Raw genomic sequence first — 14,491 nt, 5'->3', positions numbered from 1 at the left:
TTCCGCTCCCTGTTGCGCCTGTCTTTTGTTGGCTGGTTTTGGTTTGGCTGGTATTTGATTATTTTCCTGAATCCGCTTTTTTGGAGCGCTTCATTGTAATATGGGGCTGCTTGGTTGAAGATGTCGGCGTTTGATGAGAGCGTGGAGATTCTTTTGCTGATGCTGGCAACCATGTTTTTGAAGACCGTAGGGGGGGACAGGATTCTTTGTTTATGTATCGGAGTGCCTCATTGGTTTTGTGGAAGGGTTTATGTGTCTTATTTTTTAGATTTAGAGTTGTGTCTAGAAAATCCACTTCGTGTAAGTTGGTGCTAATAGTTATCTTAAAACCTAGTTCATGAAATGTTTTGGTTAGATATTTTCTAAGCTTATCTAAGCTAATTCCGTTGTGATCGCGGGAGAGACAAAGGCCGTCTTCCCTATACAGGCCGAATATATGGTTAGGGAATTTCTTGTTTAGGGTCTCTAGTAAGAAAAGGCCTATTAATTCGCAGATGTCTGCACTATTGTAGGCCCCCATTGCAACGTCAAAGTGGTCTTCTGTGTTTGATTTTTTACCCAGATTTATATATATATATATATATATATATATATATATATATATATATATATGGAGAGAGAGAGAGAGAGAGAGAGAGAGAGAGAGAGATATACAACGGAGTCATCACTTATCAAGGTCTACAGCATAAGGATACATGAGTGTAAGATTGTTGATGAGACAACAACGGTATTGGGGAAAATTAAGTAGAATTTGATTATTTAAAGGGGCGGCTCATCAAGAACTGTTTATATTGAACTTAATGACGACCATGTTGCAGTCAGCTGAAAAGCAGGTTCGCTTTGCATAGTTCAGTTTTAAGAAAGAAATTTTTTATACAAACATTGATGGCTACATATGTGCATACATGTTTCTGTAATCACACGTCATTGGGAAGATTACGTCTTCAGGCCAAGAATTACCCTCGAACAGGTAATTCTTAGCCTGAAGACGTAATCACCCGAATAACGGGTTATTACAGAAACATGTATGCACATATGTAGCCATCGATGTTTGTATAAATAAATTTAATATACCTGCTCTGTTTACTCATTGAGCACTTTTTGGTAGGCATATGTTGTTTCATTGAATATACTACTAGGAAACTAAACTCTACTGCCATAATATATATATATATATATATATATATATATATATATATATATATATATATACAGTGATGATCATATTTATTGGCACGGTAAAATAAAAGTTAAATTTTGTCTAATAAATTCTAAAAAAGGGATTAAATTAAAGAAAATAACAAAGTATATTATGTATTTTTAACTGGCCTTTCCGATGCAGCAATTGGATTTTAGAAAAAATAAATAACAAAGGAACAACAAACATAATTGCAAAAAACCCTTGTTCAAAATTATTGGCACGGCTTTGTTTTTCTTTTAGTATCAGTATAATATCAATCAATTTCCGGTTTACGTGCTTTCTGAACTTTTTTATAGCCATATTATGCTTGTTTAACGCTAATTCAGTGAATAATTTTTTTCAGATAATTTTTAGATAGCGATTTATATAAACTATTATAAGTGACTAAATTATAATTTTCAATCGCCATGATTAAAACTAAGGAACACAGCGAAGACGTCAGGAAGCTTGTTGTAGCATGCCATACCAATGGGGAGGGCTATGATAAGATTTCAAAGAAGCTAAACCTTCCCAAATCCACTGTTATAGCCATAATAAACAAGTTCAAATCGCAAGGTCACGTTATGAGTTTAGAGGGTAGAGGGAGAAAAAGGATTCTTTCCCCAAGAGATGAACGGAAAATTGTTCGACAAGTAAAACAAAACCCAAGGATCTCTGTTGGGGAGATTGTTGATGAACAGAGCACCTCTGGAGTGAATGTATCTCGACATACAGTTGGTAGAGTTTTGAAGAGAGCTGGTTTAAAAGCATGTCGTCCGAGAAAGACTCCCTTATTGAAGCCTATGCACCTGAAAGCAAGGCTAGCCTTTGCAAAACGTCATATTGATAAAGATGTTGCATTCTGGAAACGTGTTCTATGGACTGACGAAACGAAAATAGAGTTATTTGGCCATAATAAAGTGTCTTATATTTACAGAAAATCTGGCGAAGCTTTCCTGCCTAAGAACACCATACCCACAGTGAAGCACGGTGGAGGCAGTTTGATGTTTTGGTGATCCTTTGATGCCTCTGGACCAGGGCGACTTGTTAAGGTCACAGGTAGCATAAAAAAGGAAGATTATGTTAAAATATTGGATCAAAACCTGAAAGACTCTGCTAAAGAGCTCTCACTTGGTCGTCGTTGGTGGTTTATGCAAGACAATGACCCAAAGCATTCGGCTAAACTGACTAAGAAATGGCTTGAGGACAATCATATTAATGTTTTGGAGTGGCCATCACAAAGCCCAGACCTTAATCCAATTGAAAATTTATGGAGAACATTAAAATTGAGGGTAATGCAAAGGAAGCCTAAGAATCTTATTCAATTGGAGGATTATTGTCAGGAAGAGTGGGCTAAAATTACTACTGAAGTGTGCAACAACTTGGTTGTAAACTATGAAAAGCGACTGAGGAAGGTAATCAAGGCCAAAGGCCATACAATTGATTATTAAATAAATCGTGCCAATAATTTTGAACAAGGTTTTTTTGCAATTATGTTTGTTGTTCCTTTGTTATTTATTTTTTCTAAAATCCGATTGCTGCATCGGAAAGGCCAGTTAAAAATACATAATATACTTTGTTATTTTCTTTAATTTAATCCCTTTTTTTAGAATTTATTAGACAAAATTTAACTTTTATTTTACCGTGCCAATAAATATGATCATCACTGCATATATATATATATATATATATATATATATATATATATATATATATATATATATATATATATATATATATACTAGAAATACTCGTCGGTACTTGGGTTCAAAAGCATCCTTCAAAAAATGGACTCCTTCAAAAAATGATTTATATAACAACTAGCATGGGTTCCCGGCGTTGCCCGAGTGTTTAGAGGTGTATGCTGAGCAAAAAAACAAAAAGCAAAAAAACAAAAAAACAAAAAAGCAGTCAATTTTTGTTAACTTTGACCCCTATTATGCCCCCTTAACATTTATTGTTTTAAGCTCAAATAAAGTTATTAAGTTAGATCCATGTCCAAGGAACCTATATCTAAAATTTCAAGGGTTTTTAGACCCAAAATTGTCGGAGTAGTTTGGTAGAGTTCTCAAAGGTCAAATCGTTGAACTTTACCCCCCTTAACAGAAAAATATCTGGCCGATAACTCATTACATAAATTTTCCCAAATCTCAGTACCCTGTATATCAAATTTCTAGTCTGTAGACTAAAATATTGCGTAGGGAAATGTACACACACAGACGCGTTCACTTTTATAGATATATAGATATAAATAACTAGCGGTCATGTGGGGCAGACAGCTTTGTCCGGGCGCAAAATACGCTTAAATATGATATTTTAATTTGTCCAGATTTCGGTTATATTACTACAGAGTCATGATTTCAAAAGTAAAAATTTAAATTTAAGAGTCATCAGCTAGAATTGAAACCGAAAAGAAAGACTATAGCATTCACAGCTGGTAACGTTACCACTGTACCGACGTGGCAGGCATAAAAACTGATTATAAATTAAAAATAAAAAATAAATATGAATGTACTAAATACATACCGATTTTTTTCTATTCTGACACCTTTTTTTGACCTCTAAAAAGACAATTTTACCGGCTACAGACCCATAAAAGAAAGATCCTGGAATATAAGGACTAAAGGAGAAAATAATGGCAAATTCCATTTCTGTTTTTAAATTTTCACTTTTGCACCGATTTTTCCCGGCTAATCCCAAATATAAAATGCATATACATATATATGCATATACATATATATATACATATATATATATATATATACATATATATATATACATATATATATATACATACATATATATACATATATATATACATATATACATATATATACATATATATACATATATATATATACATATATATACATATATATATACATATATACATATATATATACATATATACATATATATACATATATATATGCATATATATACATATATACATATATATATACATATATATACATATATACATATATATATATATATAGATAGATAGATAGATAGATAGATAGATGGATTGGTATATGTTAACTAGATGGCTGTAGGTTCAACCATTGGCTAAGGATGGGTGTTAGTCTAACTGCACTGATTAGATGTGTTACGGCGAAACAGTACTGTATGTGGATGACTATATTTAAGACCGCCCTCTTTTGCTAGACCACTTCTGTAAAATGATTTCATTCGCTGCTTTATCAGCGTTAATGGAAAGCTCATCTTATATATGTATATAAGATAAAGCTGAATATCTCTGTGTGTGTCTGGTCACGAATAGGCTCCTATATGGTTGACTATTATAGAAAACTGATCCCATATAATGATAGAAGATGTATCGGGACACAGGAATGGGTATGTTTGATCTGACATAATGATGATTCATTAAGATTGTGGGGTCGGCGTAAGCGCCTGGTCCACAAAGTATTGAAATAAAAAATTTAAAAATTAGAAAAAAACGTTTACAAGTGTTTTTGATATAGATGTACATAAGAATAATCTGATAAGTATATTTTAACGTAAATAGGGGTGGTATAATAAAATTGTGGGGTCTGTGTTCGTGCCTGGCCTCCATAGAATGGAAATAGGCACAAACTTTAATAAAGACTTTTCATATCTCTCTGCTAAAGTATACTTTGATAATTATGTTTCAGTTTGAAGAAATATGGTATAATAAAATTATGGGGTGTTCGTTCTCGCCTGACCTCCATAGAATGGAAATATGTCACAAAGTTTAACAAGGTTTATTAATATAGATCCACAGAATATTGTGATAAGCGTTTCAGTGTGAACAGGTATGGTATAATAAATTATGGGGTTTATCTATTTTATTTTTACTTTCATCATATTTTGCTTTGGTTTTGATACCCCCAAATTCGAAGCTATCTCTTTACAACCCTTCCTTTTCATAACCTATCATACTTTCATAAATCAGAGTCCATTTTCTGTAGGCTGTTTTTGAACCCAGTCAACGACGGGTACTTTTGCTAGTATATATATATATATATATATATATATATATATATATATATATATATATATATATATATATATATTAAAATAATTATATATATGTCTGTGTGGGTTATATGTATTCATATATAATATATATTATATATGTATATATGTATTCTATGTATATTGTATATGCATATATATGTGATATATATGTAAATTGGGGAGTTAGAAGAGAATAAAATCAATTCTTTAAGAGAAGACTTATCGGGATAATACAAGGCTCAACAAATTGTTTGGGTGCTTATGTAGAAGTCAATAAAGAGATAAAATTAAGGTATGAAAACAATATATAGATTTATTCATTTATTTAATAAGGTTATACATCAATTAGGGGTGTTGAATAAGTGAGAACTCTTTAGATCATCGTATTTCGAAGCCTGATGCTTATCATTAGAAGAGTAGAGAAGATTCTAAGTATGTTACCTATATACATATATATGTATATATTTATATATAGGAAAAGGATGATGTAGTTTGCTTGAAGCATTGTGTATAGTGTAAAAGAGGTTTTGTTTGAAGGCTATATCAATGCAGTTCGTGAGAAACACTGTAAACACGAGTTAGTATATAAAATATAGTATATAAAAGAATAATGACAATATTGGAAGGAGTTTCAATAATTTTCAATTATATTATGTTTATTTAGCTTTTTTTGTCTGCTTTATTTTTTTTTGTTTATTTCTTTATTTCTGGAAGTCAGTGTCGCAGACTGGTTGTCAAATCAATTCCAGAATACGAGTTCTGATGAATTGTAAGGAATTATTGTATCTATTTTATGTATATAAACAATTAATTTTTGCGTATTACGCGTAAAGTGTGTACTTAGGAGTGTTAATGACTGCTGTATTAGTGTCGTGTAATATCTGTTTTTGCATAAAGGAAACGGTGTAAGGGAGGTCACTACGTAGTCATTAACACTTTAAGTATAATACGCAAAAATTGATCATCTGTGTAGATTTTAAAAAAAATACAATAATTCCGAGCAATACTTAATATTTATTAAAACTCGTATCATGGATATTTATTTGACACTGACTTCCGGAAATAAATAAATAAATAAAAAATAAAACAGACCCAAGAAAAGCATCGCCAAACAGTTGTATATGTTGTTTTTTAATATTCTCCCCTGAAGAAGAGATACTACTCTCGAAAGTTAGGAACATAAACTCTTACCATATTGTACGACACATTATGTTCGTAAATACATGTAATATAATTGAAAATTATTGAAAATAACTTCTAATATTTCATTATTCTTTAATTATTCGTCAATAATTTCCCCCACTCTATATCTGTGCCTAAATCAAAACGTAGATTCCATGAACAAAGCTTCTTTCTTAGAACTGCGCGCCTGTGGAACTCTGTTCCGCTTGCCTGTTTCCCTCCCAACCTCAACCTGGATGTCTTCAAGTCCAACACAAACAAATTCCTGATGAACCGCGCCCCCCCCCCAAGTAATGACACTTTATCAATTCTCCAATACTATTACTACACTATCCCATTGATTACTGTACACACAATAACCTTTATCCCCGAGTGGCCATTGGGCCTTGATAAGTTATGAATTCCATGTAAAAAAAATATATATTAACTAATGCATCGGCATAGGCTTTAACACAACTCCTTTTACACACACATACACACACAATATATATATATATATATATATATATATATATATATATATATATATATATATATGACAGATGTTAAAAGCATTAAAAAATGTTTAAATTTCAACAAGATTTCTCGCAGTTAGCCGAATAAATTAGGTCCTTTCTAACGAAGCCAGAGATGGCTTCTGTTCCCGGGTTCGAATCTATCGACTGATGCTAATCGTGACACCCTGCACTGATGATTCCTGAAAGGAAGAAGTACTAGTGCTTTTAGGTATTTAATAATTATTATAGTAAACTCGTTTCCTATCGTTGGACACTTTCAGTTGAAATAAAAAGTCGGTCAATTTAACTGTTATGGGCAGATAATCATATAATGATTAGATCACTCTAACAGACGTTAAAAAGCATTTTAAAAAATTAATGTTTAATTTCAACAAGATTGCTCGCGGTTAACGATAGCCGAATGGATTAGATCCTTGGTAATAAAGTTTCTGTTGCCGGGTTCGAATCTATCGACTGGTGTTAATTGTTACAAACTGCACTGATGATTCCCGAAAATATCTGTAGGTATTTAATAAATAATTATTATGGTAAATAATTATATATATATATATATATATATATATATATATATATATATATATATATATATATATATATATATATATAGTGTGCGTGTGTGTCGGGGGGGATTTTTGTTATGTCCCTGTGTGTATCTAAACACACGAGCGTGCGATAGTCAGTCTTTGCGCCTTACGTCTGTCTTACATATGCTAAAAACTTACCATTCGTGAATTCCCGCGAGAACCGCGTCAGATTTCCCCGCCTGCCAAAATATTAGCCTGCGTTATATCGTCGGACTAACCCTAACCCTAACCCTAACCCTAACCTCCGGCGCCATCCAAAGTGATACTGCTGCAGGAAACGGTTTATAAAGATCCGACTGGCGCATTTCGAGATTTCATATTTGTACCGACCTAACTTGCCCCATTTCATAAACGTAAAGCTGTCTATGTCTACGCAGTTCGCTGAACGTCCGAACAAGAATATTAGCAGCTGAAATATCTAGAAATTGTCGCTTATCGATTTTATCTTATATTTTATTATTTTATTTATAATTTCGGTTTTATTTTCCACGAGTTCGTTCGTTTTGGCAGTTCGTTATCTCTTCGCAAAATTCGCTACTTGAAATACTTGGAATCAGAATTTTAAATATAAAACATTTCGGTCATAATACAGTTTGTGTTCCTTGATAGAGGCGCTGGTTGAGTTTGAATGAAATAAATAAGTATTAGATGCGTTTGAAGCCAAGACAACGCATTATTACAAAATAAACAGATACATATCTGTTTATTTTGTAATAATGCGTTGTTTCGGCTTCGAGCGTATCTAATACGTATTCATTTTATTCAAACTCAACCAGCGCCTCTATCAAAGAACACAGACCCTAACGTGAATTCCGCGTGAAAAACGCACCGTTCTGACATTTGAAAAGACTACCGTAAAAACAACAAACGGACTTCTACTGATTCTATGCTCCAACAACAACATGACAAAAAAAAAAAATAAAGAAAGAAAGTCATACTGATGATGAAGTGTATCTTCGAAATATATTTATAAATTTTGATATGAATTTCAAACAAGATAAATATCTGTGTTTTTTTTACATGGTAGTCACCACTTATCAAGGCCAAGTAGCCACTCGGGGATAAGGATTATTGCGTGTACAGTAATCAATGGGATAATATCATAGTAATAGTTAGCAATGGAGTGTCTTACTTAAGGGGGCGGTTTATCAGGAATTTGTTTACGTTGGACTTGAAGACATTCAAGTTGTAGTCAGGTGGGAAACAGGCAATCGGAACAGAGTTCCACAGACGTGCACTTCTAAGAAAAAAGCTTTGTTCCTGGAATCTTCGTTTTGATTTAGGCATAGACAAAGAGTGGGTAAAATTATTGAGAGTGGTTTCAGTTAGACGGATGTTTTTCGTGAAATATTGGCGAGGGGGACCAGTGATTGGAGCTCAGACGAGCACTTGCCATGGAAATAACGATAAAACGAATACAGGTTCGCAACGTCTCTTCTGTGGGAGAGAAGTTGCAATGCGTTGTGTAGGCTTCAAACGTATCTGATACGTATTTATTTTATTTCGATCATAAGTTTGTTATAAACAGCAAGAAAAAACTTAATCACATTATGACTTATTATTATGTCATGTAACTCCCAATGTAAAACATTTATTGCAAACACTCGTTTAGCTACAACCACTATCAACAATTTTCCTTAGTCGCTATCTGTGCCAAAATCTAAACGAAAATTCTACGAGAAAAAGATTTTTTGCCAGAATCACTCGTCAGTGGAAAACAATACCGTAGTGCTGCTTCCCAGCTGACTATAACATCCTCGTTTTCAAGTCCAACATAAGCAAGTTCTTGCTGAGTCATCCTTTTAAATTTCTGCCCAATTTCCACCATCACCGATGATCACAATGTTACCTCACTTAACACGTATAAAACTTTATCCTTAAGTGGTCTCTGGGCCTTTATAAGTGGTAACTCTAAATTGAAAAAAATCAACTCGCCTGCGCGATGGTGTGTGTATGTGTGCTTATTTTTTTAAAATTTAATTTACAATATTTTCATTGAATTTGTACATAATAAGAAAATATTACGTCAGTAGATAACATGTAGAAACAGTAAGCCATCTTCTCCCCTCTTTCGTTGATAACTGGATAGATAGATAGATAGATAGATAGATAGATAGAAAGAAAGAAAGTGTATGTGTGTGATACAGAGGAGAAGGTCATTTGGCCTCTCTTATTTCGTAATTCGTGTGTATACTTCATGTATATTTTTTTAGTTTAAATTAAATTATCTCCCCATAAAATTAATTACCGAATATTTTAAGAACGGATTCATAATATGTCCTTTGTTTATCAAATCATTTTAATTAATTACTGCATAATATAAACAAAATTATTGTATGCATATATTAAAAATATAGGACACTAAAACTTATAGTAAATAGCAAAACACATTATTATGAAATGTTTGCAAATAGTTATTCACATTAGACATATAAAGGTCTGTATATAAGCATTTCGTCTATAAAAATATACAATACTAGCGGTGGAGGGGGGCGTCTGCTTTGTTCGGTCGTAAAATACGCTTAAATATGATATTTTAACTTGTCCAAATTTCGTCTTTTATATATTAGACTAGTGCCCGGACGTTTGTCCAGATTTCGTATATATTATTATGGAGTCGTGATTTCAAAAGGAAAAAAAATGTATATCGTTACTATTAGCTAAAATCGAAACCGCAACTGTAGCATTCAAAGATGGTGACGTTACCACTGTACCAAGCTCCTTAAAATTTAAAATAAACTTATATTAATATACAAAATGTATGACGTTTTGTTCAATTTGGAACCATTATTGACTTCTTAAAACTATTACAACCAGCTAAAGACCTATAACAGAACGGTAGCAAAGATCCAATCATTTGAGGCGCCTAGCGCCGCTCTGCGACTTTTAGTTTCGGAAGAACTAGAGTTTGCAAACATGGAGACAGACAGACGGACAACCTTTTATAGATTGGATTTCAAAATAGCATATTGTATTGCTGGTTTAAATAGCGGTGGTAAATTAAACAAACTTTCGCATTTATTCCTTTGGAGGTATCTAGTTCCTCCCTATCGCAAGAACTGTGATACTAGGCTCGAAAAGTTGGAATGAGAAATCAGACCCCCTCGAGGAGGGGCATTTCGACCTGCAGAAAATGCCCGAGCAACCCATTTACATTCCCTGGAAAAGGCGCTCAGACGATTTGCAATAATTAGTCCATTCTTTCTTTCACAAATGTTTTCTCAATAATTAAACCATTTCTCTCTGATAGGTCCATAAGAGTAGTGGTTGATGGCAGAAATCAGAGGCCCACAGTATTAATGCTGGAGTCCCCCAGGGAGTCCATCCTGGGCCCAACTCTCTTCTTAATCTACATCAATGATCTCCAAATACACATACTTTAATCATTCCTTGACATCTATGCTGATGACACAACTATCTATGGCAACACATCAAAGGCTGTAAATGACAAAGCCCCCTCTGATTCTCTCTCCTCTGATCTTGAGCGCGTGGTACAGTGTGGGAAGAGGTGGCTGGTTACTTTTAATACATCTAAAACCAAGCTTCTATCTTTACATCATCAACGCTCTGATCCTCAACTAGCATCAATTGAAATGGATTGCTCTCGTCTTGGGGAGGCTTCATGTTTTGACAAGCTGCTAGGTTTGACCTTTACTCCTGATCTGAAAGGGAACACGTATATCAAGTCTGTTGCCCGGGCCGCTGGGAAAATGGTGGGATCCTTCTACAACTCCAGAAGATATTTCACTACTGATGCAATTCTCTATCTATATAAAAGCCACGTACGTCCAAAGATAGAGTACTGCTGCCACATCTGGGCTGGAGCTCTCAAAACAGCCTATCCTGCCTTGACAAAGTACAAAATAAACTTCATGGCTTAGCGGGAATGCCCCTTTCTCTTTCCTGCAACCTCTCTCCCACAGAAGGGATGTTGCGAGTTTGTCTTTGTTTTATCATTATTTCCATGGCAAGTGCTCGACCGAGCTCCAATTTCTGGTTCCCCCTCGCCAATCTTTCACGATAAACACCCGTCTAGCTAAAACCACTGGCAGTAATTTCCCCCACTCTTTATTTTGGCCTAAATCAAAACGTAGATTCCATGAACAAAGCTTCTTTCTGAGAAGTGCAAAGCTGTGGAATTCTCTTCCGCGTGCCTGTTTCCCACCTGATTACAACTTTGATGTCTTCAAGTCCAACATAAACAAATTCCTGATTGATCGCCCCCTTAAGTAAGACACTTTGTCAAATCTCCAATACCAACTATTACTACGATATTATCCCATTGATTATTGTACACACAATACCCCTCATCCCCGAGTGGCTTCCGGGCCTTGATAAGTGGTGACCCCTATGTAAAAAAAGGTAAAAGTGCTCCTACATTAAAGGCAGTGGTTTGACACTCACCACCTTCCGACCTTATTTTACACCTTCCTATGGAGGGAAAGAGGTAAATAACGGTTGCTAGTAATTGATAATATTCTTGAAAACAATTTGACCTCGACGAATATGTTTATTCAGGCTCATTTTTATTCAAATACGAGCGAGGGGGGGGCAGCTTGCCCGTTCATAAAATACGCTTAAATATATTTTAATTAATGCAGATTTGTATTTTTTATTACAGAGAAAATTCTCATATTGTATCTTATATATGGATGCTGATTTTAAAAGTTAAAAAAGATTTGGGGACTCATCTGCTAGAATCGGAACCAAAACATTCAGCGCCCCAGCCGCGTTATATACCGTTTAAGCCATCGATAGATAGATAAAAAAAAAAATTAAAATATAACTACACCGAGATGAATGAATTTGCGCATGCGCAAAAGTAATAGAAGTGAACATTTTTGCATTTCAACTTGCCGACACATTTTTGTACGCGTTATTTATTCATCCAAACAAAGATTTTACTCGTGATATCTTTGGTAGTTTTCTGGTTATAACTAGGGCTATGGCAAGAGGACTTTTATTTCATTGTTTTGACTCTCTAGTATATATCCGGCACAGTTAGACACAGTTAATCAATCGAGAACCACATCCGTCTATTCGTTATTAGTTATAACTAGGACTGTGACAACAGCATATTCTTTTCATTGTTTTGACTGTTGAGTATATATCCGTTAGTATCTTATATGTTATAGACGGATGTGATTCTCGGTTGATTGAATGTGTCTTACTGTGTCGGATATATACTTGAGAGTCAAAACAATGAAAAGAATACGCTGTTGTCACAGCACTAGTTATAACTATTCAGAAGGAGTGATCGTGTGGTATCAACTTTTTTTTCATTATATCATCTTCCCAGGAATTACTTCCCCCTTTCGGAGAGAGTTTAATATCAGTCCAGTTGTAATGAGATTATAATGTTAGCTATTACTTCCTCTTTTGCAGGAATGGTGTCGTATATATTTGTTTCCCATACATACATCTGTTTTATTTATACATACATACATCTAATATTTTATTTATATAGACTAATATTGCGAAATTGTCTCTTTACAGGTGCAGATGCGTTATATTTTGTCCAGAATCCATATGAATCGGTGGTGACGCATTTCCGGCTCGGCCAGAATGTTGCCAAGGTGCAGCTGCTTTACAATATGACCGACACAAGCGATTTACGGCCCACGCTTAAAATTACAAAATTGATTATCGATGGAAAAGAAACAGATTCCGAATTAATACATTTCCACATCGACGGTGATGGCTGGATCACGGTCGATTCCCTCAAGTATCCCGTTCCATCATGTGAGTATTTGAACACTTCATCTTCATCAATTGTTACACACGTGGGTTTACTTTATGATGCTGGGTTAACCAGAGCTGAGAGGAAGACTATAACAAAATACCAAGGTCTCATGTACAGCATGAAAAGAAACTGGAATCTAAGGAAGATCTCTATCATTCCAGTTATAGTTATTATAGGAGTAACTGAAATAATTTCGGTAGATTCCAAGAAACACACACTAGCACATTCTATTGCACTATGTAATACCTACAGCTCGGTTGCTAGAAAACGAAGCTATTAAACCTGACATAGTATTATGGGAAAAGGAAAAAGAAACAACCTTGTTAGAAGTTCCATAATGATGCTTGGTTAAACAAAGCTGATAAGAAAAAAAAATAACAAAATACTAAGGTCTTAGTTACGGCATGAAAAGAAACTGGAATCTTCGGAAGATCTCCATTATTTCAATAATTATAGGAAAAAAAACTCGACTCATGAAAAAGAATTGAAAAAACTAGTCACCGAATAAAATCGGTGAATCCAATGCAATAATAAAAAAGAAAGCTACTGCACATAAACTAACGGCTAGAATTTTTTAAAAAGTCTATAAAAGCGGATCAACATATTGCATCTTGTATAATGCTCGTTTCCCAGCAAAAGTAAAATGATTAAAAATGAATCTCTCTCTTTCTCTGTCTGTCTGTCTGTCCGTCTCTCTCTCCCTCTCTCTCTCTTTCTCTCTCTCTATATATATGTGTGTGAGAGTGTGTGTGTGTGTGTGTGTGCAGATCATCATATGATGATTAGATCACTCTGACAGACGTTAAAAACATTTAAAAATAAATGTTTAAATTTCAACAGTATTTCTCACGGTTAACGGTGGCCGATTGAATATTGGTCTTTACTAATGGAGTCAGAGATGGCTTCGTTGTTGGGTTAGAATTTATCGACCGGTATTAATCGTGACATCCTGCACTGATGATTCCCGAAAGGATGAAACACTTGCATCTGTAGGTAGTTAATAATTATTATAGTAAATAATCATATATATAAGTGTATAATTATTATAGTAAATGTATATATATATATATATATATATATTTTGATTGATTGATTGATTGATTGATTGAGTGAGTCTTTTAAAGACGATAACAATACTCTGAACTCCCCCAAAATCGTCAATAACATTCAATCAGGCTCGAGTGAAGGTTGCCAAAAACACGGGGTAACCTGCACAAATGGGGCTATGTATAGGACCCTCCATGTTCCGACAGTGCCGACCTGCAGGCCCTCGTACATATCC

General features: G+C 34.2%; 1 protein-coding gene across 4 annotated transcripts in view; it reads left to right on the top strand.

The window, feature by feature from the left end:
* LOC145276758 (proto-oncogene tyrosine-protein kinase receptor Ret-like) overlaps nucleotides 1-14,491 on the top strand; it is a 648,944-nt gene that overhangs the window by 284,753 nt on the left and 349,700 nt on the right. For all 4 annotated transcript variants that reach the window (XM_080128005.1, XM_080128004.1, XM_080128006.1 and 1 more), the window contains exon 2: nucleotides 12,963-13,208. In XM_080128005.1, coding sequence (XP_079984131.1) covers nucleotides 12,963-13,208 — 246 coding nt within the window. The remainder of the gene's footprint in view (nucleotides 1-12,962; nucleotides 13,209-14,491) is intronic.

The sequence above is a fragment of the Euprymna scolopes genome, chromosome 5 (genome assembly GCF_053919585.1).
Source record: "Euprymna scolopes isolate OS-2025 chromosome 5, ASM5391958v1, whole genome shotgun sequence".
NCBI classification, from domain to species: Eukaryota; Metazoa; Mollusca; class Cephalopoda; order Sepiida; family Sepiolidae; genus Euprymna; species Euprymna scolopes.
Note: the sequence above shows the minus strand (reverse complement) of the source record. Positions and strands in the feature narration are given on the sequence as shown.